The sequence below is a fragment of the Vidua chalybeata genome, chromosome 8 (assembly GCF_026979565.1).
Source record: "Vidua chalybeata isolate OUT-0048 chromosome 8, bVidCha1 merged haplotype, whole genome shotgun sequence".
Lineage (NCBI taxonomy): Eukaryota > Metazoa > Chordata > Aves > Passeriformes > Viduidae > Vidua > Vidua chalybeata.
The window spans coordinates 11495431-11522146 of NC_071537.1; the positions used below are offsets into that span (position 1 = coordinate 11495431).

At 40.8% G+C, this 26716-nt stretch overlaps 1 protein-coding gene across 1 annotated transcript in view; it reads right to left on the bottom strand.

Annotated features, from left to right (window-relative positions):
* The window catches only part of SORCS3 (sortilin related VPS10 domain containing receptor 3), a 264974-nt gene that overhangs the window by 105355 nt on the left and 132903 nt on the right, over positions 1–26716 (bottom strand). The window contains exon 4 of the mRNA XM_053949043.1: positions 13930–14088. Coding sequence (XP_053805018.1) covers positions 13930–14088 — 159 coding nt within the window. The remainder of the gene's footprint in view (positions 1–13929; positions 14089–26716) is intronic.

Here is a 26716-nt window from a genome sequence, read left to right on the forward strand (position 1 = left end):
GGGTTCTCTCAGGGATTTATGGGGCAGAGCAAGCACTTATAGGCTGCTACCACACACCTACCTCCATCTCTTTTGGTCATGGATATGCCCCCAGTGCCATCCTGAAAGTCTTCTGGGAAACTACAGTAGATGAACAGATACTGCTTAGGACATGTACACATTCTGCACTGGGAGAAATCCCTCTCTGGTCCACACATACAGCCTATGCTCTATGCTGCCTGGGACAAAGAGCAAATACTGGACCAAACCAGCCCAGAGAAAAGCCCACCTTAGTTCATGGGAGTCTTATGTCCCCCAAAAGAGAACACAGAAGCTGGTCATAGGACAACTTTTGCTGTGAAATAAATTCTATGAGCAAAAAGTTTATAAAAACAAGGTGGAACACTTCAATTTCTGATAGCACTGAAGATGCAGCCTCAGCAAATATTATCTCCAGCTCAAATATCCCAGCTCTTGTACAATTCATTCTTTTAGGTCATCTCCCTTACCATGCACTTTTCATATCCTGTCCTGTAATGAATCAAGAGGCTTCTGCAAGCTTGAACATATAATAAAGAAAGTTAGATTCCTTTCAGCCTCACTCTCCTACTCAGCAGCTAACTCTGGTTAGCTAACTCTCACAAGGGGCTCTGCTGTCTTGAAGATATTCTCCAGTACTGCTCTTACTATAACACTTAAAATCCAGTGGAGTAACTCAGTTCACCTCTAGCCAGCCAAATTTCTTTTTGACCAGATTCCTTGGCAATCCATGCATTGACAATAGGCAACAACTGAAGGGAAAAGTAGAGCCTGATTATGCAGGCATCCATCTCCACACATACACAGCCAAGCCAGAGATCACATGCAGGAATGGAAGAGTAAGAGGTCTCATGGAAAAAGAAAAATTCCTCCCTGCACCTCACAGAGATTCAGTTCATCCCAATCCAAACGTGCACAGGAGACTGTTTACTGGAGGAACCCAAATGAACAGCATCATTGTAAATACCAGCCACCATCAGGAACAATTTAGCTTGACAGCTGGAGGAGAAGCTGTCACTGCACTGAGGCATCACTGCCAGAAAAATCACCAAATGAGAAATTCACATGTTCCAGGGATCCCTCCAGGCTGCTGGGCAGACACCATTTACACTGTCATCTTTGATTCATCCATCACCCAGCTCCTGCAATCAAACTGTGTACCTTTGGAATAAATGAATCTGCAACTGCAGATCATGCAAAAAAAAAAAAAAAAGAAAGCTCTTATCTAGCCTCTCTCAGCAGCTCTCTAGGTTTGTAAATATTCTATGGTGTCTATATTTAAGCAATTTATCCCATTTAATTGAAACTCTAGGTACCTTCAACCCATCTTATAAAGCAGGGTGAAGAAAAAAAGCCTCTACAAAACCTAGAACTACACAAACTCAATTCAAGGCAACAGCTATAGTCAACAACAACTCACCAAACTTGATTTTAATTTCTGATATTAATCTAGGTTCACCATGATGGTACAGCATAACTCATAGTGGAAGGCTGCAAAGGAAAAATAAAGCAGCTTTTTCCATGCTGTCACTAAAGAAAAAGTACAACTCATCTAGCTAGGGAATATCAAACTCAATTTTGCAGCAGAACTTTCAGACTCGTGACATTTGTGCCGCTGGGTATGTGTGCATAACTCTCATGGATTTGCACTGAGATCTGAGAAAATCAACTGGCCTGAAGCAAGTGCTATGTTAGAGGACAAAACTGGAGTCCTGTTTTGGCAGCAAAACTTTTGATGACATTATTGTTCTTTTACAATATGGCAGGAAAGTCCCCTTGAGTCCAGTAGATTCTCCTAACATGTTATTTGTACGAGCTTTTATCTCTTGAACACTGCAAGTATAAAAGGATACAAAATCTATATTCAGACAGTTTATGATCACTGAACCTCTGGCAGAAATGAGTTGCCCAAGGTAGGAGGCTGTGGGAAGGATCCCATTTTCCTTCTTTTGCACTAGGATTTTCTATAAAGCTTTAAGCTTTGTTGTTTCTTTGATCAATTGTCATCCTCTCAAAAATATCACCCTTCATTTTGGTGCCTCAGCTCCTCCTTTTATCATACCCACAATACTCCCAAATTAACCAAAATTTTACTGCATCATGCCCTAACTTTCATTTTACAGCCACCATAGTCCTATAAAAATCAACTGAACACAAAACTAAAGAATTTTATTACTCTGGAAGAACTCCTTGTAACTGTCACAAAACTACCGTGGGGTTTCTACTGCAAAAATTCAAACCTGCACACAGATGTGTGCACACCCTACACAAACAGGTCACCATTCTTCCCCCAGACAACCAATATGGACAGCCAGCTGAAATATGCACCAAAACACAACTGAAGATGTGCAGCATTTGCAACCATGAATAAAGATACATGTCTTAGGAGCATAAATGTCCTGCAGAAGAACTGTGCTGAAATCAGGACATTATGAGAATCTTGGGAGTTTTTTTCCTTTTTTTTTTTTTTTAATGGTAAAATTTCTAATGCTATTAACTGTGAGGAGGCATTTGAAAAACATGGTTTTCAACAATTCCTCAGTCCCAGAAGCATCAAGAGACATATAAGAGAGGACAACTGAAATTATTCACACACCTCTCTGATTTTTTCTCTACCAAACTCATTACTTTTAAAGAACCAATTCATTATTTCTAAACACTTGGGATTGAAGTTCCTGACATGCTAGACCAAAAGTCCAGGAACTGGCCTTCTCTTTCACCAATGACACAATAGGCATGAAAAGCTGAAACATTCACTGGATTACCATTAAGCACATGGAACATTTGAATCATCCATGCCTAGTGAGGGGACAGAGGAGTTGCAGCTGTTCCTCAGGCACTTTTATTCCCCAGAAAAATTGATTACATGAAGTTTCCATCAGAAGGAAAAAAAAAAAGATAGAAAATTAAAAATATATATATAAGTGGATTTTCATATGTCAAGGTTGAACAACAGAACTAAGTAGTTGCCTTAACACAAGTAAGAACTTGCAAACAGGCTCTCTGCTCAGGGATCTTGCATGTCTCACCAGGCATATTTTAGGGGGGAAAAAACTCTGTGCACTGGGAGGCATAAACTAAATCTATCTTGTTTTGTGTGAGGAAAGAATACTGTACATGTTTTCAGGTCAGATCCTCCAGTGATGTTAATCAGCATTTCCCTGCTAAAATCAATGGACTCACACTGAATATCAGCTGCTACATGTGTGACTGCACACATCTTTTGTAAAACACCTCAGGTATGCTATCAGATCAGAACATGGTCCATTTCCCCACTGAAAACAAGCACTGGAGACAAGGATGGTTTGTTGTGATTCAAAAAGGAAAGGCAAGAACAACAGAGAGAAGCCTGCTTGCAAAGTGCAATCCAAGAAAAACATACAAGCTTCTAGCATTACCTAAACCTGTTTCACATAATAGACACAAAGTGATTCAAAATTAAATGCATGAGCTTTTTAATAGACTGCTGTGCTACAACATAAAAGAAGGACCCTCTCTGCCTTGTGGCCCATTTACTACTACAGCACCTGCTGATGAGAAATTCTCACACAGGGTACCCCACCCCAACCACACTGGAAGTTCTGCCAGGAAATATCAGCTCCTGCCTGCTGCCTTCTGGAGTTTCTCTTTCTTTGTCTGTCAGATACCCATCTCTCAACTGAATAAAAATACTTTGATTTCAGGAAGCTAAAACACCCCTGCCTTAAGGGTAGAACAGAGAGCAAGGGCCAGCCTGCTATTTCCAGGCCTGCTATTCCTACTCCTGAGTGCAAGCTCCCAGTCCAGCACACAGAAATGCAGCCCTCTGCAAGCACCCTCACAGGCTGCCCCTCTTCCTGGGTGCTGGTGATGTAACAAACAGACATGTTTGGGGGGATGAGGGGCAGAGGACTGACTGTACCTTCACCCCTCAGCATCATTCATCCAGCTGGCTGCCTCAAGGAAAAGAAAAACAAAAGGTTGCTAACTCCTTCTTTGCTTGCACATCATGTCTGCTCTCTTCTCCAGGGTGAGGGTCATTCGAATCTGTAGGCACAATAACAGGAACTGGGAAACTTACTGCTTTTTGCTGTTTTGATCATATTGGAATTGTACCCCATGTAATCTGTTTTGCACACATCCAGACAGCAAGGTTGGTTTCAAGTCCCCTAATCTCAGGTAATATAGCAAATAGTTACATCTCAGCAAAGGAAATTACTTTCTTGACTCTCAGCAGAGGCCTCGTCAACACAAATGAGTCCAAGGTACAATTTACCTCATCCTAAAAGAGTCACCTCCATTTGCTTCCAGAAATCAATCAACACCATTCAGTAGATCACCATCAACTACGATGTGAAGCCACGACACCCAATGTACATTGCAACATTTTAGATCTCTACAGTCAGGCAAAATAAATCATGTCCCTGGCATTCTTATTCTTCAGCCTTCTTCACTCCTTCATTTTTATTCCCATCTGCTATATTTATAACCACTCTTCACCCCACTTAGGCTCCAGATAAAATCAATATACAGCCATGATTTAGCATGGCCCAGGAATAAGCCACAGGATCCTTATTCTGTTACACAATAAACTAGGTTGCTCCAGCAGAAGAGCACATTTAAGCATCCAATGTGTCTCGCTCCATTTATCTCTATATTTCCCTTTTCAAAGTAAAACCTGCTCATGAAGTGTCTATAACATAAATAACAAGCAATAGGAAAGTCTGCTCTGGCTAAATCAAGTTTCACAAGCCGTTACTTTCTCTTTGCCACCACAAATCATCACAAGCCCAAAGTTCAGTATTTTGCCAGGACAAAATTCATTGGGCATTTCTGAAGTAGAGCCAAGGTTGCATAATTTAATTTCCCATCTCCTATTAAAACTGCCAGGCCTACCATAATCAGAATGATAAATGTAGAGTCATACGTCTTCTTTCTGACGGTAATGCCCATCAATACTTCAAATGCAAACAATTGTGACATCTGACTTTATAAAAATTACCTGGTGCACCAACACCACTTAATTAAATTTTAAAAATGCTTTTGTTACGTTTAATGAATGATATATTATACTGCAATGAAACATGCAGCAATACAAATACTTCACAATGCCAACAATTAAGGCTCACTTCACTTACGGCAATTGACAACACAAGTGCTCCTCACTTCATTCAGCTTGTGCATTCCAAATGAACTGGTTAGCAAAAAGGGTGCTTCTTTGCTAATGAGTTTTGTAATCAAGGCATCTATTTTAATTTCAAATTGGCTAGATTGGGGGAAATTGCTGAACTAAATGACTGGTTCTAATTAGGATTATAAAAATATTCATCATGCTGCAGAATTAGCGCAAGGTCTTGATTTACTGACATTTGCATATAGCTTTAGTTTAGGAGTGGAAAAAAACCTCCTGATAAATTGTCTTCCTTTTAATGAATTGAACAAACACTATATCTGTTTTAGTCGTCCTTTCATTTAAAGGCACTGATACATATTCATGATTTGTAAATGAAGTTAAGTGATTTCAATTCTTCAGTTTATTATCATATTGAAGAAGAGACTTCTGTAAATTGCTTTTAAGTATTCCCAATCTCAAGGGTTTGGTCTGGGGTTTGGTTCTTTATGTTTGGTTTGTGTTTTTCTAACTTTACTAACATTTCAGTTTATCTGTTTGATGGAGCCCTGCCTGCCTGGGAGAGCTGCTGGCAGGTGGCTTGTCCAGCAACACAGACACATGATATGTTTGTAGAACCTGATGTTCTCAGAAGAGTATTCAAAAGGCAAAGAGATGAAAGGCTTATTTGTGGCTAAGTCATGGGAACAGGACTCTATCTGCGCTCAGTTTCTGACTTTGTTATAGGCCTCAGCGGTAGTTAGGCAGTGAAACCCTTTAATGACCTCTGCCTGAATACACTAGAGATACTCAGGGGACACCACTTTGTCTGCCAGCCTCACGTTTAATTGCAAGCACTCTCAGGCAGGGATTGCTTCTTAATATGAGTGTGCAATACAATGGACCAGTCAGCGTGGTAGAGATTTCTATGAGCAGTTACTATCATATGGCTTGTATTAAACATGAAACACTATGTGCTCCTTTACAGGTGGGCAATATACTCACGTTATTTCCTTCCTCAGTATGGTAGGCCTGTAGGACTAACTGTTATTATGGCAGCTTCCTCAATCTCTTTCCCTTTGGGGTGAAGAAAAGAGTGCAGTAGGCGTGCCTCCAGTTTCACTCTGTGGGGTGCTCAAATGTCAAGTAACTTATGCAAGATAAATCTGAAAGCTGAGTATTGTATCCATAGGACTGGAATCACAGGCATTGTGCTCTTCAGATATCAATGAGCCATGATGAGAAACTAGCCCTGGTGTGTTCTCTCACATCATGTAATGAAATGGTGATTCTACCATGAGGATCCATGCAGGAGCAGAAAGAACTTACTTTCCTCATTAAAAGTAATGTTCACATCTTGCTAAGAAAAGCTGTATTTTACCTAAGAGGTGCAGTCTTGAGCTGTTGTTGATAAAAGGAGTAGTTACTCACATTCTAACAACTTCTGACAACTACAACTACATTTAAATTCCAGGAGCAGAAGTGCTGCTGAGGAGCAGGTACCAGGTCTGGGTGCCTGCTGATTTATATCAAAATGACATGTGAGGCAGACACTAACCTGCCTCTCCTCATCAGCCCCATACCTCAGTTCCTAAGGAAAGAAAACCTACAGGCCTGGGCCAGTCACATCTCACTTCAGACCTGCAGCAACTCTCACTGCTTAATTTCAGCACATCTGCAGTAGCAGCTGCTATCCTTGAGTCACATTTCCAACATCAGGAGTTCCAACTCAAAGTTCAATAGCCTCACCCAAGAACAACCCTGAAGCCCCCATGTGCCTTGAAGTTTCCTTAAAGGGCATGAAAATCTGAGACCAAGGAGCCCTTACTGGAGGCATTCAAGACAGGAGTGGACTGAGTGCTAGATAATCACATCTAGGCTCCCTTTCCCATGAAAGGCTGGACCAGATGATCTTTTGAGATCCCTTTCAAACTGGATTGTTCCATGTGTCCATGAAAACAGCTCATCACAAAGAATCCCAAAGATGAATGACTGCTTGGAATAAGGTGCCTATATTCCTGAAGAAACTCCCCCTGGATTTCTCTGGCAGCACCCTGCCCAACTGCACATTGTCAAAAAAAAACCCCAACCAAACAACCCCACCCTTAGCTGCCCATGTCATTCTGGGAGACTGGGCCTAAATTCCAGGGGAGCATTTTACCTGGAGCAGAGACACTGCCTTCATGGCTCCAGTTTGTGTCTAGCACATTAGAAAAAATGAGAAAACAATTTAAAAATAAAACCTAACAAACTTTCTCACATAGTCCAGTCTTACCTGTGATTTTTTTTTTTGATAAATTCAGCAGTGTCTAGTCAAGATAGTCAAGGTTGTGACATGCACTGCATCCAATTTTCAGATGATAACTTGCCACATCTCCCACACCAAAGGAAACTCCCCAGTCAGACCTGATACTGTCTGCCAGGTGCAACTTGGTGATACAGCAGAATGTTATCTTGCACCTCTTATTTATCACCTCATTCGAAGAGATAATGAGACACCCACTTTCTTTTGTTCACTTTCTGCTGAAGATTAAGCTCTATGGAGGGAGAAGCCACTGATTGCCAAACTTCTTGTTTATCCAATGTTCTCAAATTTGTAATGGTGTAGCTGGGGAATTTAAATTGGTGTATTACTGAATTATTCTGCCTCTTACCTCTTCCCAGCAGGCTCCAAATCACAGTTTAGTCTGTAAGGAAGAAGTGGAATTCTAACATGTTGCATACCTGGGTTTTTTTTCTCTTAACAATGGTGATTTGAAATATTTTAAATATCTTTCTCCCTATTAACTGATACTTTCTCTTTTAAACAAATTGTCTTTTTAAAATTATCTTTTTTAAAAAATATTTATGCAAGAGAGTTTTGCATGTTGCTCTGAAAGTTTCAATGTCATTCTGAGAGAAACTTCATGGAGCTGCAAAATCCCTTCCATTTCTACCTCCAGACTCATCCATTCCTCACAGACGTATCAGAGTGTGGGAAGTTTTGCCTATTGAGAATTAGTTGGTTTCTTGGATAAACGAGACAAATAATCAGACACGCAGCATATTAGCATCAAAAATGTAAGATCAACTCAAGATATTCCTCCCCAGTCACTGTGAATGGCAGCAATGACATCTGTACCTTAAGCTTGTGTTGGGAGATTTTAAGCTATCACAGCATTCCACAGAGCAGCTCCCCACACTTTCCAACAGGCAATATTGCACCTCGTTCATATATTCCCCTTCGCACCACATTTTGATATAAGGATTGTTTAAAATTGCTTCCTATGTATTTTCTGCAAATACCCACAAAAACTGGAGGCTGCAGGCCCATTTTCCATTTTGTACTGGGTGATTTATCCAAATGTTAACATGGACACTCCCTGTGAGACCCAGTCTGACCTGAAGCAAATTGTCTGTAACATTTACATAGTGTCCACCTTCTGCCAAAGGCCACTTAAGGGGGCCATTAACAGAATCAACCTGTGCATACATCAGATTGCACTATTTTATCAATAAAGTAGACACATACACACAAAGCTACTGGGAAGAGATCCAAGATTTTCGACTCAAAGATGCATTTAATCTCCCAGGACCTGATAGTTATAAAATGTCACATGGCTGCTCAAGGGGGAATAGTAAACCCACACAGGTTTGCTTAAAGCCCTGTAAAAATTCCTCCAGCCTGTGCTTTATACACTGTGAGAAAACATCAGGGTCTATGAACTTGCTACATGTTCATGCCCACACACAGATTTCTTGGCTCAGCCCTGCTGCATTTATGTGATGATACAGGAGAGTTAGCAAAGCAGAGGAGGGTCCTAATTGGCTATAAAAATTAAGAACAGGAACGAATATTCTGTGCTGACTCATACTGAGGAAGTATCCTCAATAACTCCGTGGATACTACAAAGAGAAAACAAATGGTGGTAACTGTCATTTGGCCTTAAATCAACAAAGTAACCAGCAGCCACACAGCGATGTATCTTTCCGAAAGCCTGCTGAATTCCATCTCACTCAGTCGTCTTCTGGGTATTGCCCTAACCAGGAAAAAGCAGGACAATACCTATGTGGGAGTGGTAATAAAAGAATTGGTGACTGAACTGCTTTTATATTCAATTATTTCATTTGATAGAAGTGGTAATACCACAAAGTCTTTGGCTTTCTCAATATGAAGCCATATTTCAAGGAACAGTTCTGTGGAGAAAAGATGGGCTCCTCCTCTTAAAGAAGGTCGCAGAATATGGAATAGACTTTCTAAAACATCAACTTGGAAGGGACATTAAATCTGTTAAGAGAACATTCAAAAGGTGTTGGGTTTTTTTAGTTGGTTGGTCATGACTTTAATCAACTAGATAAATACCTTAACATTGTTGTCAACTGTGCAGAAATTAGCTAAAAACAAGGAGGGATGTTTAGGATAAAACAATCATTAAAAAAAAGGCTTGAATCACAGCCATGGAACTGTAGGTCAGAAGACCTTAGAGGAAAACTATTAATGGGAAGATCCAAAATACTGACTATTTTTATTTCATTCCAAAACTTTGATATTGTTCTCAATTTTTATAAACAAAACAATTTTAAAATATTTTGATCTAGGCAGTTAGCAAAACCATTAATTTTAGGGATATGAACTGTCCCTATTTGATTTCATTTTACTGTGTGGAACATACTAAGCAAAATGGGTTTCCAGGTTCATCATTCTCATTAATTTCCAAGTTGACTTGGAAACAATTAAAACACCACATTAAAACACCACATTATTATTTTTAATTGAAAGAAAATTAATAAGAAAAATATTAATCTGAAATATGTATTTTAATCTAAGATATTAAATTAATTTTTCCAATTTGTTTACACATTTACAGTTAGAATGGATTAGATCTTCCCTTAATAATTTCTGCTGCTGGGAGTCAAATTGTATGTACTTGATTTGTTTTCAGAGTTACATTTGCATTTTAAAATCTGTCCCTAAAGGAGTCATTAAAATAAAATTAAAGGGTCAAACGCTCTTCTAAAACTTAGAGAGGTAGAAGAATATGGTGTCCTACTGTAGCAGTGGCTGCACTGCGGAGCATACAGCAAGTCACCTTCTTTGTCACCGTATCAGTGGATGAAAATTACCCGCAGGTTGCAGGCTAATGCTAAACTTTCTATTTTATTGCCCTCTCATACATCAAATTAAAAGTACTTCAGAGCAGTTTTATCCCCAAAAAATGGACATATGAATTGAGAAAGCAAGCACTATTTGATACAGCTCCACCTGTTTTGCGCCAGGCAACTTCATGCTGTTTTGCAGGAAAATCGGCACAAAAACAAAGGACAGAGGAGCATGAGTAGAACTAGGCTGCAGTTGGACAATTAGCCTCTGCCAGCATGGCATCCCTTTGGATAGCCTCCTCACAACTGCAAGCACAACTGCAGCCTCTCTAGACACTTATTTTAGAAGCTCTTGCTATTTCTTTTTTGGTGAGCAGCAGGGAGATGAAATGGTCATTGCCATTTCCATAACCACATCTAGGAGAGAAGGCATGGCACAGTAGAGTGGGAAGCTGTGAGAGCCAGATCTGGCTTCTAGAGGAAAAGAGAGAGAACAACCACAACAATCTTACGAAGATGCAAAAGACATGATGAATATCCTTAAGTATATGGGACTTAAAGCCTAAAAGACACTTTATTCTTGCATTGGCATAACCTGAGAGAAAGACAAGGCTGACCTCTGGTTCCCACTCGACTGTGGCAGTGCCCTTGTTTCCAAACATGCAGGCATGCATTACACTGGCCTCTCAGAAGACTTCAGCTGGGGATTTCCCATGGCACTGCTGTCACACTCGAAGAGCACTGCCCATTATCTCAGTATCAGCCGTGACTGCAGTGAAGCTGGTGATCCTGAGTCAGTATGACAGTTCTTTCAGAACTCTTCCTAACCCAAGACATGGCTCAGCACAATCTATACCTGTTGTGTTAAGCAAACATTTCAACTGGGAAAAGCACTGCTCCATGGTTCCATTCCAGGACCCACACTGAACCAAAGGCAGACATAATGGAAAAGCCTCAACTTGGCCTTGCTCCATTTTCACTTGACCAACAAGCTACAGACCAACTCATCTTTGCTCTTACACTTTGAACAATTTCATTTGGTTTCTGGATAAAATGCAGGCAGTTTCAGGGTGTTTCTAGCTCAGTTCATTTTTCTTGTCTTTCTCCTGGGCAGAAGATAGCAGCTGAGGTGTGCACACAGATGCATTTGTTTGAAGGAGCAGAAGCAAACATGCTCCTGGCCTGCTATTGCTGCACTGGATCAGGGGAGCATTAGTACCACTGCACAGTCAATCACACGTGCCTCCCCTGTATTTTGATTTCTTCTTCCAATGACTAACATCAAAAAAAAGATTACAAAGCTCTGCAAGTAGAAGTACAGTGCTTCAGCCCAAGAGCAGATGCTCTGCACTCACTCAGATGGATCTCTTTGCAAAGGCACGCTCAGGATGTCTCATCTGGCTTCTCACATACATGACCACCTCATCAGATGCCTGTTTCTTCCAAGCCTGTCTGTATAAACACCAGGATCATGCAAAATCATTATCTCCAGTTTAAAAGTAGCATCAAGACATGTTGTAACATCAAATAAATAGCTTGGTCTTTCCAGCCGACTTCAAAATCCCTGTTACACTGATCCTCTGTGTGCAGAAAACTATTTGACATTTGACCAACTCCTTCATACAGTAAAGACTTGATACTATAAAAGGAGTATGTTTACAATAGCTTTGTTCTTGCAAATGTCACTCAAGAATCATCAGAAGCATAGCAGCAAAACACCTGGTGCCTGCCAAAGCATTCTTTTAGCAAATGGGAAGCAGAGTAATAGGAAATGATTTGATTATACTCTCAGTATCTAGTTTGGTAACAACTTGCACTAGCCTTCCAAAAGAAATCCTCAAATAGAGAGGCACAGCATTTTAGCTATATTGTTCCTATAGCTGAGATGTGAGACTGACTAGTTCAGAAATCTTCAAGAATAACTGCAGAAATTGAAAATCACACCCAAAACACACCCCCACATATGACAGGTTAACACAAGTCTTTGGTTTGTGTGGAAAGGTTTTCATACCAGGGAGGAGGCTACAGGGGTGGCTTCCAAGAAAAGCTGCAAGAAGCTATCCAAGAAAGCAAACACCAGCCAGCTCTGAGATGGACCCACTGCTGGCCCAGCTCAAACCCATCAGTGACAGTGGTAGCACCTCGGGGATAACTTATTCATGAAGTGAGGGGAAGAAACAAATTGACAGCTTCAGCCAGAGAGGAGTGAGAATATGTGAGAGAAACAGCGCTGCAGACACCAAGGTCAGGGAAGAAGGAGGGGAGGAGGTGTTCCAGGTGCTGGAGCAGAGATTGCCCTGCAGCTCACAGTGAAGGCCATGGTGAGGCAGGCTGACCCCTTTTCCCATGGCAGGACAGGTGAAGGTGAGCCCACAGGGGACCAACACTGGAAGAGTCTGTTCCTGAAGTCTTCATGCTATGAAAAGATCCACACTGGGACAATTCACAAAGAACTGCAACCTGTGGAAAGGACTCATATTGGAAAAGTTTGTGGAGAGCTGTCTCCTCTGGGAGGGACACCATGCTGGAGCAGGGAAAGGGTGTGAGGAGTCCTCCCCTGAGGAGGAAGAAGAGGCAGACGTGATGAACTGTCCACAGCCCCCATGTCCTGTCCCACTCTGCTGCTGGGATGCAGAAAAAAGAGAAAATTGTGAGCAAAGTTGAGCCTGGGAAGAAGGGAGGGGTGGTAGAAAAGTATTTTAAGATCTAGTTTTACTTCTCATTACTCTACTCTTATTTGATAGAGTAGGGTAGGATAAAGTAGAGTATTGATAGGTAATAAATTCCATTAATCTCTCCAGCTGAGTGTGATTTTCCCATTATGGTAATTGCTGAGTGATCTCTCCCTGCCTTTATTTCGACCCACAGACCTTTCATTATATTTTCTGCCCCTGTCCAGTGGAGGAGGGGAGTGACCAAGTGGCCTTGATGGACACCTGGCATCTAGCCAGGGTCAGCCCACCACAATAAGGAAAACTTAGTGGTTATTCAGCATGTCTTTGCTTTCCAGAGTCTAGGGATGACAGAAACATAAGAGAGGAAAGATAAAAGTTTGGCAAGTTTTAAACTCGGTAGAATTTGTAACTTGATCATCCTGTCTATGTCTCAGCTTTGGGCTGTAGTGGGGATGCTGCTCCAGAACTGAAGCACACATCTCCTTACCACAGCACTTTACTAGCACACTGCACCTGCTCTGCTCAGCACCTTTCAAGACAGATGAGTGCTATGTAAGAGCAAACCTGCTAAGGACAAAGTAACAGACTGGAGATGTCTCACTCACAGAAGGCACTGCAAAGAGGCTTAGAAGTGGCACAGAGGAGTTTGTCATCAGTTGCTGCTCCCTGACTTCCAGTTTGCAAGCAGAATGAGCACCCCTCAATGCTCAACAGCCAGCTGTTACAGACCAACTCAGCCTGAGTGCTCCATCCTCAGAGACAGTGCCTATGAATCAATAATTTTTAGAACAGCTCCATATGTCATGTCAAATCTCTAAATCTTCTCATCTTTCATAGTATCACCACTACTGAAGTTTCCACACCCATCATGATCACACTAATACTCAGCTCCTTTTAACAAACTGGCTTTGGAGTCACTGCATGGCTTTTGAGCACATTTAAACCTGCAAAGTGAGAACAGCAAAGCACACTATAAATTCTCCATCATCTCTGAGAGAGAGCAGTTCTAGACAATATCCCCCTCAACTCCTGGCTCAAAATCATTGAAACATTAAATCAGTTGCTTACCTTTTGATCTAAACTGTAGGCCAAGATCCACTCCTCCTGCTTGGGGTGGAAGAGCAAGCTCTGGATATAGAAGTTCAAGCGGTACTTCTGATAGGTAGCTCCTTCATCAGAGCTGATGAGGATGCTGCTCTCAACCTCTGGATCACTAAGAAGCATGATCTAAATAGAAGAATGGAGGAAAAGTGTTAATGGAAATGTGAAAGTGAACATCATTTAAGAGTGAGGTCATACATGCTTCCTATCAGATGTATTCAGATCACTCAAGAGTATAGCATCCCATAGAATTAGGATGGGTTTTAGTATTTCAGTTTCATTTTCTTTGGCAACTCATTTGCTGATTTGAGCTATTCGTTTTTTTGGTTTTTTTTTTCATTTTATCTGGATAAATTCAGAAAACCCAGCAAGAAAGAAAAATTCTATGTATCAAAGTTGATTTTGTTTGGATATAGGAACTTCAGGCAGCCACACCAGGATTTCCTGGACCATATTCTGTCTTCCATGTGGAATCCTCTCTCCAAAAGTAAACAACAGAGCATTCCTGAGATTTAAGGTTCATTACCTGGCAGCTTGCAGTGCTATGAATGAGAGCGTCACCTCCCTGGAAACACAGAATGCCTTCCTGGATCAGCTGCTGGCATCTGGGTATAGTTCACATGCACATGTGCAAACACTGACACGATTTCATATATCACACTCCCAATTTGTACAGGAAGAGACATTTATTCAGTCAGTGAAAACATAATTTTTCCCAAGCACAGGAAAGTGCATGACCTCAATTTTTACAGGGAGGAAAACACTTCTGAGCCTCTAATTTTAATTAGAAAATTATTACCAATATTTTAAAATGGGTTGATTCCACACTATCAGATGGTAAGCTCTACATAAATGTTATCAAGAAAAATGTTGTGGAAACATTAACACCATCTTATTAACATCTGGAGAAAACTACTTCACATTAAAGCAAATACCAGTACCATAAAATAAAGGCAAACAGTGGGAAATAAATTAGAGCTGTTCTAAACACAGCAGGTTGTTGATACAGCAGCTGAATCAAATATAGAAACTGTCTTTCAGCAGGAAAACACATCTAGGAATGGCCTTTTTTAGCTCACTGCAGAATGATCAGCTAGCTGAGATCCACTGCAGTTTTGGGTTTTGTCCACATTGACTTCTCTTATCCAGCTTCACAGAGCTCCAACTTCAAGACTACAATAGGGAAATACATCAATTTTGACAGCAAAAATCAGTTACAAGGAATGGTAAAAGCCCTTGGTATGTTAGGCCTTCATCAAGCAAAAAAATTCAGTGCTTGTTTAATCTTAAGTACCTCATTAACTCCATGAAGTCACCAAGGGAAAGGGAGTATAATGTAAATGGCTTCTGATCCTTTCCATTAAGAAATGAAAAACTGAAGTAGAAGTGAACGTTTTCCCAGAGTGAAGCCATCTGTATGAATCCAGCTTGATGTCAAAGCACCTTCAACATCCCTCACATATACCACTTACCAGCCCCAAAATCAATCCCCAGCAATTCCCATGGGAACCCACAGTACAAGTCCTGAAGCAGTGCACTTGCATTGTGCTCTGGTGCACGGGCTGGGAACGAGAAACGTTCCCACACACAAGTGATTTCCTGGGAATTAGCCTGAGAAGAGACCTCCAAGATCTCCACTCTAAAGGATGCTTTGGTACATTTCTTCTTTCTAATCCAATCAAAATATAAATTTCATTATGCCCCAAACAATAATGATTTCACAACTATTTGAAGATATTCTTTTCTGTCACTTTTGACATCCCCTCTGCCCTTTCACACATGATCTGCAGCACTTCAGTGGATAGTTCAAGAAATGGTCATATGAGACAACAAAAGCAGTATTTCCACCACATGGTTGACAAATCTGGCCAATTTGTTCTTCTGGATGTGTAACAGTTGTTACAAGATCAGATAATAAAACCACCAAGTTAGGAAAGGTGGAAGAATCTAACAGTCATATCTAGAGATGACATCACATAAATCATGCCCCATGCCTTCACCCACTTTGCACATCCACTCTCCATTCTTCAAATGGAGAAACGAATACGCAACATCTCTGCTGTCATCCATCCTCCCAGGAAAGGCTGGTCCTACACAGAGCAGGATGGAAAAAGCAAGAGGCTCAATCAGAGTGAAAAACAAAAGCTCACCACCAGCCACACAGCTCAGACTGGCACACACGTTTGTTACATGGCACACAGGAAAAGCAAAGTGACAGTCTCTGGGCTTTTCTTTTTTTATTGTTTTCTACTTTTTCTCCTGGAAACTATAGGGGGAGAGAACTTTTGGCCTGAAACTACCACTTCTCATTATGGGACCAGGATGAAGCATCTACCCCACTAGTGATTTAGATTAATCACTTTTCATTAAGAGACAATACACAAACTCCAGTCTGAATGAGGATTTCTGCCAGCATCCTGTGTTGCCATTTATAATTGACATAAGGAGTAGCAAAGGAGCACCAGAGACTTGTCAGATGTAATTTTTAAGGGTTTAAGATCTAATAATTTTCTAAAATATTAAATTAAACAGCAGCCTTTATTTAAAAGGAAAATGCATTTGGTCTTTCTACATTCTAGATTATTTATATATACATGCATATATAAAATGTTGCTTTTTTCTCTAGTTTAAGTGGAAAGGGGAAGGGTAGGCAGGACTGGTTACTGCCAAGGGTAAATCCTTGAAAACATACTTGAGATAGGTTAGTTTATGCTACATACCTTTTCTGACCTTCAAAATCCAGTGAACAATGAATGGATATCCCCAGACCAAACAAAACAGGCTGAAAATCAGACTAAACTTCAGAGAATTCCTTAGGAATGGATGCAGAGGAAGAGAGCTGTCTGGGACATGGTGCATCTCCTTTAAAGCAGGAGCTTTGGGGACCATGAGGACACATACAAGGCTGTTCTGAATGAACTCCAGGTGGGCAGCACACCAGACACCAATGAAGCAGCACATGGAAAGATGATGATATGAAGAGGTCACCTTGCAAGAACATTAACTAGAATATATGGACTGAGATCTTTAGTACATTAGCGGGAAACATATCCAGCTCTGAACACTTCAAGGGGATTTACCCCAGGGAATAAATAGCACAAGCTGCAGGCAGGAAGAACAAGGAGAGAAGATGTCATACCTGTGCCTGCCATAATGTATTTGGTACACAAACCACAGCAGTTGTTGAGAGTCACTCAGATTTGTTGGACAGTAAGACCCTTAAAGGAGCTCAAATGCAGAAGTAGGTAGGAAGTAAAGTGGCACCATATTGCAGCACAAATCCACTAAAAATTAATGCCCTCTGATGGGGCTAATATAATAAAAACTACTTTTATTTGTAACTGAGAACCTGAGTTTCTGCTAGATCAAAATTCCAGTCACTGGGTTAATGCACACACCTTCCATGGTATTACTTTCACATGGGTTATGTGCAGGTGGATGAGTTAAGATAGTGCCACATTCCTCTTTTTTCTGTGCCAGGATAGCAAGGCAGAGAGAGAGCTGTGTTGTGGAATACTGAACTGTACAGTAATAAGGCAGCACACCTCTCACAGGCACAATGGTACAACATGCCCAGACAGGCATGGAAATTCAGGTAGCCTGAGCACAGAGATCACGATGGAATGTGTTCTGTACACAGCTGAATTAGTTAATAAACAACCACTGGACCAAAAAACCCCAAAACAACATGCCACATAAATGGCATTTTTATTAATATTAGCTTTCAATGAAGCCTTTTATTTTTCTCAACGAACGTAAATTTTCACTGTAAATTACCACAGCGCATCTCCCTAAATCAGCACAGACCACTTTTATAGGTGCAATAATCTGTAGCAATAGTACCACTGAGCTACATTAGCAAAGGAGCACCAGAGAGCTGTCAAATGAATAAAGAAGACAGGTTCAAATAAATGTCTTTAGTTCTGAGAAATAGATAGGCAGCATTAAACCATTGTGTACTGCCTCCTGATTCTCCTCTTCACTTTAATGCACTTTTCATAAGCTATTCTTTTCAGAGGTCCTAGTCACATTCACCTATATAAAAGGCTATTCTAAAAAAACATAAACAAAGCAGTTAAAAAAATAAACAAAACCAACAGAACACCTACAAACCATGCAAGCCTCCACAGCTTCTAAAGAAACCCAGTTCCTTAGCAAAGTATTAGAATTTACTCTGTAGCACCGCATTATCCTCTCCTACAACTGAAAAGGCAGCTTTGCCACAAACATTGCTGCAAAGGCAGAAAGTTGAGCTTTCATATTTACAGGTTCATGGGGATTTCCATATTGAAGGTGCTCAGCTTAAAAGTCAAAAGGATTTTTTTGGGTTTTTTCTGCCTCCTTCCACTAGGCTCTCAACTCAGAAACACTTTAGATCCTTCCAAAAGTGTGGCCACATCTACATCATCAATGACAAAACAAATCAGATTTTAAAAAAGAAAAATTATTTCATTTCTCTTTTTTTCCAATTTGATTTGAAACATTTGATGGGTATTGCCTCATGTCTCCTTCCCACAAAGGTTCACAGTAGCTTTGAGTTGGAAAAGCCAAAAAGTTTCAACAATTTATACTGAAATGTCAATGCAAGTGGAGGATTTTTGCTTTGTTTGGATTTTTGATGTCCTTTCCTCCTTTCAAAACTGAGAAATCAAAATCCAGTGACATTTAAAGGCTTAAAGATGCAGAAGTTGTTTTCTTCCTTCAAAACATCAGTCCATCAAGGTAAATATGAACAGTTTGGAACTCTCTTATGCGAAAAGTAATTTTATACATCGAAGCATTTTAGATTACATGTGTGACCATCTGAAATTTCTCACTGGCAAATACTTGGTTATTCATTCCCCCCTCATTTTTTCTCTCTCCAGGACCATTACTGCAATTACTTGCCCTGCAAGCTAAAAGATGCCCTCAGAGATGTGACCACAACCCAAATCTCCTAGAACACAGCTACACAGTAGATCTAAAGCCCTTCCCTGCCATTCCCATGGAGGACAGGTGCAACTCATTGCAAAGAAAATCTCATCCATTTTTTCCCTTCTTTTGTCACTACATGCTATTTAAACTAAAAAAGTTCCATTTACTTAAATCAGCCCAATTCCCTCTGAGACTAAAAAGTGCTGGTGCCACAAGTAACTGTCTACTTAACAGCAAAAGTATCACCCATATAAATCAGCTCAGCTAAAGAAGTCTTTGAATGATTTGCACTAGTTTAGAAAGAGGGTTTCTAGAAAGCACACCTTAACTTTATACAAACTTTCACTGATGCTCAGAGATGGCTAAATACCTGCTCACTGCCCTGTAGACATGTTGATCTCTACAATAATCAGGGGGAAATGAAAGCAACCTCTGTTTTCTAGTCACCAAACATATCAGACAGGAAAAAAATGGGACATGTCACTGATAAAAATCTGCTCTAGAGAGAAATCCTGTGTATTTACATACAAGCAAAGAAATTCACTCCATCATTTAGGGATCAACAGCTGTGACAAGAGAGACATAGGCTCTCTGGGAAACCAAAAAAGACGTCCAGGAAGAGGGCAATAGGCTTTATATAATTACTTACTTTGTGTGCCAAAAGGAAAATGCTCATTGCAAACTTTTGCGTTACAGAGTAGCCCAGATTTGGGACTCCTTCTTCCTTCACATGGCTCAAAAACTTCCTTAATGTTAAGGACAACCTGTGGGTATCAATCAAGCAGTAAAGGGGCACTGAGCTTTCATAAGAGACAAATTGTCTGGACCTACCCCATTTCAACTTCTTGTAACTTCACTTCTTATTGCCCGAAATTTAACATTAATGACAGATCTAATTAATGAATATAGCACCAGATCACCAGCTCTCAGAACCATAGTGCTGTAATCTTAAAGGATGAAGTGCACTGCACTGACTTTATAAGGGTTTATGAAGCATGTGTTATAAAAGTACCTCAACCATAAGGCTTTTATACCTTGGCACTCACTTCAATACAATCCCATAAAACCCAAGCAATCTTTAAGTGTTAAAGGTGACTTTCACTACTGTATTTATTATTGGATAATGAAAAATTACTCAGACACCCATAGAAACTCAGCAATGAAATAAGAGTTTCCTGAGACTTTTGCATTGGGTCTGCATTATATGTACCGTGACCAAAGAGCCCAATGGCTCTCTCAAGACATTTCAGACACTTCACGCTAACCTCCTTCCAGAACTTCCTTCCCATAAGGAATTCTTTGTAATTACAAAACAACAACTAGTCTGCAGAATCACACTGCTTGCCACTGAACTTTTCAGACATCAACAGCTGTTTCTGTAAGGATTCAATTCCTCTGGAGGACCTGTTCCATAGACTCCTGCAGCTGTGCCAGAAACTGACAGCTCTCTAATCCTCCAAACTGGTTTGAGAAGACAGCAGCATCATAGGGAACTCATATATGGGTTCCCCACCTTTGCAGCACTGAGACAGAATGATCAGAGTACATGATGTTGTTCAGGTGATACGCAGGTTCATTGTCTCTGCAGAATGTTTTGTCTTTCATAAAGGGTACATAAAAGAAGAGAATCATTATCAGAAACTAAGTAATAAGCTGTAAAATGAAAAAATTTATTTAACATACAACAGCAGGGTTTTTGAAACAAAAGTGGGCATTGGTGGTCCTTGCCTTCTCTGAGGAGATGCACATCAGCCTACCACACTTGTTTACAGGCAATAATCCTGGTTAATCTTTTGTTGTCTTCTATTGTCTCTTATATGCAATTATATCCAGACTAAAATTACTATTAACTGTTCAGATTTGTACAAAATTGCAAGAGCCTTTTGGCACTTCAGCCATACCTACCATAAATTGCAACACCAAAACAAAACACTTCAGAGAGTTCCAAGCTCACACACTCCCTTCCCTATGGAGAGGGCACTCCATTTTAATCACCACCTCCAGCACCTGCGCAAGAGCACAGATGCACCATGCAAGAAGCCCTGAGGATCACGAGCAAATTAAAGTTAAATTGCATATAAAGTAAGAGCTCTTCAAGGAAAACCACTCTACCATCTTCACTGGCAGGTGGGAAATGAAAATCTATCATGGCTGTAAGACTTAGACAAAACTCAGAGCTGGGAAAAGAACACAGATACTCCAAGGCTGCCATCTGAACCTGCCCACAATGCCAAATCCCAAGCTGGATCCAATTTGCATGCACAGGAGTGAAATAAGCCATGATAACAGACCCAACAAAGCAGAACATCTTATCTTTGTTTTGCTGCTGAGCAGGTCAGAACAACATGTCTCCCCTCTTTCTCTTGCCTTTTTGGCACTGGAAACATGTACTTTTCACTTTTAATTACAAAACACAGCAAGCATTTGCTTGTTAAATTTCAGGTGCCAGTGGGGATGGAAGCCATCCAAAAAGCATGTGCTTGACCTGGCAAAGAGTGACTGACTGGCAAGAGCCACATGCTTGGTTGCTAAACCTTTTCATTGTCACAGCAAGGCAGCCTTTATCCAAGGTTACTCCAGCCCATTATATTCTTGTTAGAGCTGCACATTCTCTAGCTCCCCACAGATCATCAGAGCAAAGTCCTCTGCCACGGTATTCCCACCTGCCTGAGGCCACTTCAGTGCTGTCCAGTTAATCTGCCAAAGGCTTTTCTGTGTCACAGCATGTTCATGCAGAGTTCTGCTCCACAAACTGCCAAATGGGTTACAAGCATCACCACTGGATTTGTACATCCAGTTTGACCAGCACTTCTACAAATGGGCCTGAACCAGAAGTAGAAGAAACCTCCACTGGCGATCTTAGGCACCAACCAGTGCTTCCACACAAATACAAAGCTTCTGATCTATATTATTATATTGCTCCAGAGTCTGGTATTTCTGCATAGCATAGCTCTGCATGATGCCTTTTTACTCTTCTGGACTCTGCACAGGAAAGCCCCAGTTGTTACAATATCTGAGACATTGTTTTGTGGTCACCAGCTTTTTCCGAGTGACAGGGAACAGCTCTAATCCCAAACTGTCTTCACAGAAAGAGAAAAGCAGCATTCACTGTTATAATTATATGTTATTTGAGTAAATGCATGGTTGTGCTATTCTCCATGCAACTACAAAGTAGTTTTCACCATTATGGTAACTTCCCATGTAAGCAGAAATAGTTACAGAAAATAATGTTATCAGTAAGGAGAGGCTGTGTGCACCACAGCTGCTGGAACTGAGAACACCATTTATATAAAAACACTCCTCTGATTATAGGTCTCACTTGGGAGAACACTTTACATGTGGGTATGAGTTTACTCACAGTAGTTGCCCCATTACAGAAAACAAAAAAGATGTGCATGGATAGTTACTCATGAGGGTAAACTTTTGCAGCCTGTATTCAGCAATCTATTTCATTTGAGGACACTAGAGTGTTTCATGACTCTCTAGAAAAATAAAAATCGTGTTATGTATCTCCCTTGAGGCCATTAAATCGGAATACAATTTTAAATGCATCATTGCTTCTCCTTTGCTTACCCACTTTATTTTTCTGCTTTTTTAGTCAGATTGCAGAGTGAACATAGACAACAGTCAGCTTTATCACTGTTCACATCCAGATGCTTATAATCTATCTCAATTTACTTACCTGACATCTATTACTCATGTCCCTCACTCTTCCTAACATCCCCCACTGGAGGAAGCTAAGATGATAGGAGAAGGTCTATCCAATTTCTGGATGCAAGGCTGAGGCCCAAGTTACAAAACATAATGGCATTGCAGCACTTTGCATGGTAGCACTCAGCTCTAAGCTATCCACTGAGGTTGCAGCTCTGCATGCTAACTTGGGTGCCAAAGATTCAGGTGCCAGACATGGGAAGGGTCTGGACCTAGGTAGAGGATTCCCAACCAGCACCTCACTGGCTTTGACATTTTCCATTACATTTATTAATTAGCTCCCAATGAAACAGTCCTTGCAGGTTTATGGCAGTAGTCTTGTCTGAGCAGGGGAGTGGCTGCCCCAGTGACTGAACCACAGCTGCTACATCCTATTCCAACAGGGTCACAGGTACTTCACAGCCTGGGGAAAATCATGCGCTTTCCTTTCTGTGTCCCTTCCTGCACATATGTGAGCTCTGGTCACTGCAGGGCTCTGAAGAACCAGTGTAAGAGGAAACAGAACTGGAAGAGGGGATAAGAGTTTTATCTCCAACAAAACCCTGACACTTTGGTTTTAGAATCGATTGACAAACATCAGAAAATTACCAAGCTTACTCCACTTTTAACTTTCCCAGGTCCTGAGCACTGTATTCCTTGCATGCACTCCACTGCCTCTCAATCTCTGAGCACAGCTGCTTCTGGAGTTTCGTTGCTTTATGCAGGCATTTTTAAGGATCATGTTGGTCTGCCATGGGAAGGGTCCAAGGGAGAAAAAAGTTGTCAGATGAGTTTGTTTTGTTAGTGACAGAGAATTAAAATATTAGAGGGCTCACTGTACATGGCAGAACCAATCTCTCCTCAGAGATAGAAGGACTGGTCTAAGAGTTGATTGCCTAGATTTATAAGAAAACAACAAACTGAGTTTTCCCTAACTACATCTGTGTACCACTTAGAAAACCCCTGTCATTACTTTTGGAGTCCAGCAACATCTGTCTGTATACAAAGAAAAAAAAGGCATCTTAGAATCGAGAGGGAGAAGGGCAATGAACTCCCAATAATGAACATAGAAGCCTCAAGCATTCCACAACATAGTGAAATAACTCTCTAAGATCTAGCCCTGCCAAGCTCCATGTTGAATAAAACTGATTTTAACACAGTCACAGAAGTGTTTCCAGGTTTCCCAGTGCTGCTTGAGATAAAATATTTTACACAGAATTGATAACACCAGAGCTGACATTACAGTTACAGTGTAAGAGGCAGATGTGTGTATGAACCACAAACTGAGACTGTGGCCAGCACGTGCCCTGCAGACTCTGCTAATCAAAATGAGAATTCACTCAGTAATGCTGAGCTTCTCTATTCTTCACTTTATAAAAAAATGAAATAGATATTTTGCCACTTATTATTTGGTTTGGGGTTGGCAGGGGTTGGGGAGAGGATTTTCCTCAAAGAGAAATAAATAATTATTGGCAAGCCAGCTCTTGTCATTAAAGATCAAGGTCAGATCATTATATGGTCTTCAAAAGGACCCACCTGCCCCTTTTCTGAGAGCTGCTCTCCACCCATTCTATTATTTTTCCCTCCTTTTTAATGACAGGAAATAATGACTCACTATTATTGATTGATTATCCTGCTGTCTGTGAAGCACCATGCCCCTCCTCGTTAATTCAAAACTACCTTATTTTTCATACTTCATAAATTAATATATTATTGGAGCTGCAGCAGTAAATGAGATGGCCATGTTTCAGAGTATGGTAAGGAGAATGCAGAAAGAAAAAAAGTCTCATAAAATTGCCCTAGACCAGGAACTGCTGCTGTGTTCACCCTGCTGACAGGTTAATACAGGCAGCCCTGTACAAGGTGCTGCCTCCTGACAGACCCTCTCCTCCCTCTAACCAAGGCAAGGCACTCTGAAAGCTCACACAGGTCCACTCTGCCCGCTTCATGAAAGTAATGCTCATGCTAGGAGACAAAATTGCAGCTTTATTTTAGTTGATATCGTAACTCCCGACCTGTCCTTAACATCCACTGTCTAAACTGGAGCAAACTACCTCTGTTCTTCTGACAGCCAGCTCTGGGAGCTCCACATCTGAATGTGGATGGAACCTCTGCAGTTTTACCCCATTTCTTGTCTTTATGACCTTCTAACATCTCTAAGTCGCCATAGGACCCTGACTGGAACCATACAAGGTGAAGAAGGCAGAGAGGGCAACAGGAGAGAGGGAGTGAATTTTGGGAAGCCAGACAAAGCAGCCCTGTCATAGACTTGCACCAGTATCCTGCCAAGCTTATCACTCTTACCTGGTAACTGCCCTTTTGCTCCAAAAATTGTCTGCAATTTGGAATATAGATGTACAAAGGCACAAAATACAGATGCATAATGGTACACAAAGACAACCCTAACTCAAGTTTTGTGATCTTTGAACTTCTTTTCCTTCACAAGCACTGAAAGGATGGCTTTCACTGTAAATGGTGGTTTCTATTTATATCTATTTTCTAACCCTCTTCCTTTCAGCCCCATTAAATAATGCCATATGGGAGTATTTTGTTAATTATCTCAATTGCATTTATTTTTAGAAACAGCTGATGAGGAGTGTATGTGGTTCAGTGGGTCTGGGGATTTTTTTCTGTTTGTCTTTAAATGTATCTGCTTCTCCAGAGCACTAACTGAAAAAAATACCAGGAATCCCCAGTTGTCACATTCATGAATTCCAAAGGACAGCCTTCCCTGGAGGGCAACAATCATGTTGCCCCTGTTTAAGAAAGGGGAAAACTTTCGCTGGGGGTCTCTCATAAGTTTGGGTTCCAATTCTGTGTTGTCTGTGCTGGAAAATGGTCATCTGCCAGACCAGAGATGTTGCACAACCTCTGTTTTTCTCTATGATTTATGTGAAGCCAGAAATGGTAAAATTAAAACCTACAAGCAAGCAGACTTTGCTCTTTCTCTAGGAACAGGATCCTACAGGTCAGGTCAGGTTCCAGAGGGGCATCTGGCATGCCAGGCACCACAGTCTCCTGACTGCAGGAGGGCAGAAAACTATCACAGGAGCATCTTGACTATAAAGATTCACAAAGAGGCACAACCTCCAAATATATTAGTAATAATAATTTTTAAAAATCCACACACAAAAGACACAACAGAAAAAAAAAACCAAAAAAAAAAAACAACTACTAAAACACCAAGTTTGACATACTGAAAAAGATTAAAGAGTATTTATGCCTTTATATCTCAATGTTTTCCAGGCATTGATCTTGAACCATGTTCAAAACCCTAATAAACCAAGTCAGCCAGCATCAGGAAAGTGTATATCTTAGGCAGGAAAGGTCAGCAAAATCTACTCTGAAAATGGCTGAACTTACTGAACATACTCTGACTTCGCTGAATTCAAAATAGAAAACAGAAAACCCTTCAAAGCAAGAAATTCCTAAAGTCCTCTTCTTGAAGTACTACAAAATGTCTGTAATTCAGGATTTCTTTCCCACAGTTGCAGGTCACAGCTCTGCAAACATTTACAAAAATGGTCTCTTTTCTCAGATGCCAAATTCAAGCTGAATTAATTGGACAAGTAGAGAGAATCCCATGTACAACAGCTCACAAGACTGTACCTTGTAGCTAAAACACATCATATCACACATCCTCTCACTCTTCCATAGATATTGTGGGTGACCTTGAGGAAATCATCTTTGCAACACCAGTAAGTGAAGAAAAACATTACTTCTTCATTCACATTTTATTCCTCTATTTAAATTTTCAGTTCTGGAGACAGAGTGTGACTGTCCCTGAAGTGTACTAATGAGATGGATTTGCTGAGATGTTACCCCCATTGCAGCCACATTTGTACAATCCACTGGTACAATCAGAGTAGGCAAACCTGAGCTCAGCTAAGCCAGGCACTGTGTTTCACAGCTTTCATATCTGCCCACATCAACCCTGGACTGGGTGACATGGATTTTGGAGCTCTGAGAAACACAGGAACATCATATACAGCCCAACAGGTCCAGAGAAGGGGTGCACACAGAGAATTTTACAGCAGCATTTGCAGGTCAGGTAATTTAGTCCCTGGTAATGGCTGCACAACCAAGAGCTATTTAGTGACTATATTCCATTAGGCTGAAGGGAAAGATTAGGGATAAGACAGTAGAGAGA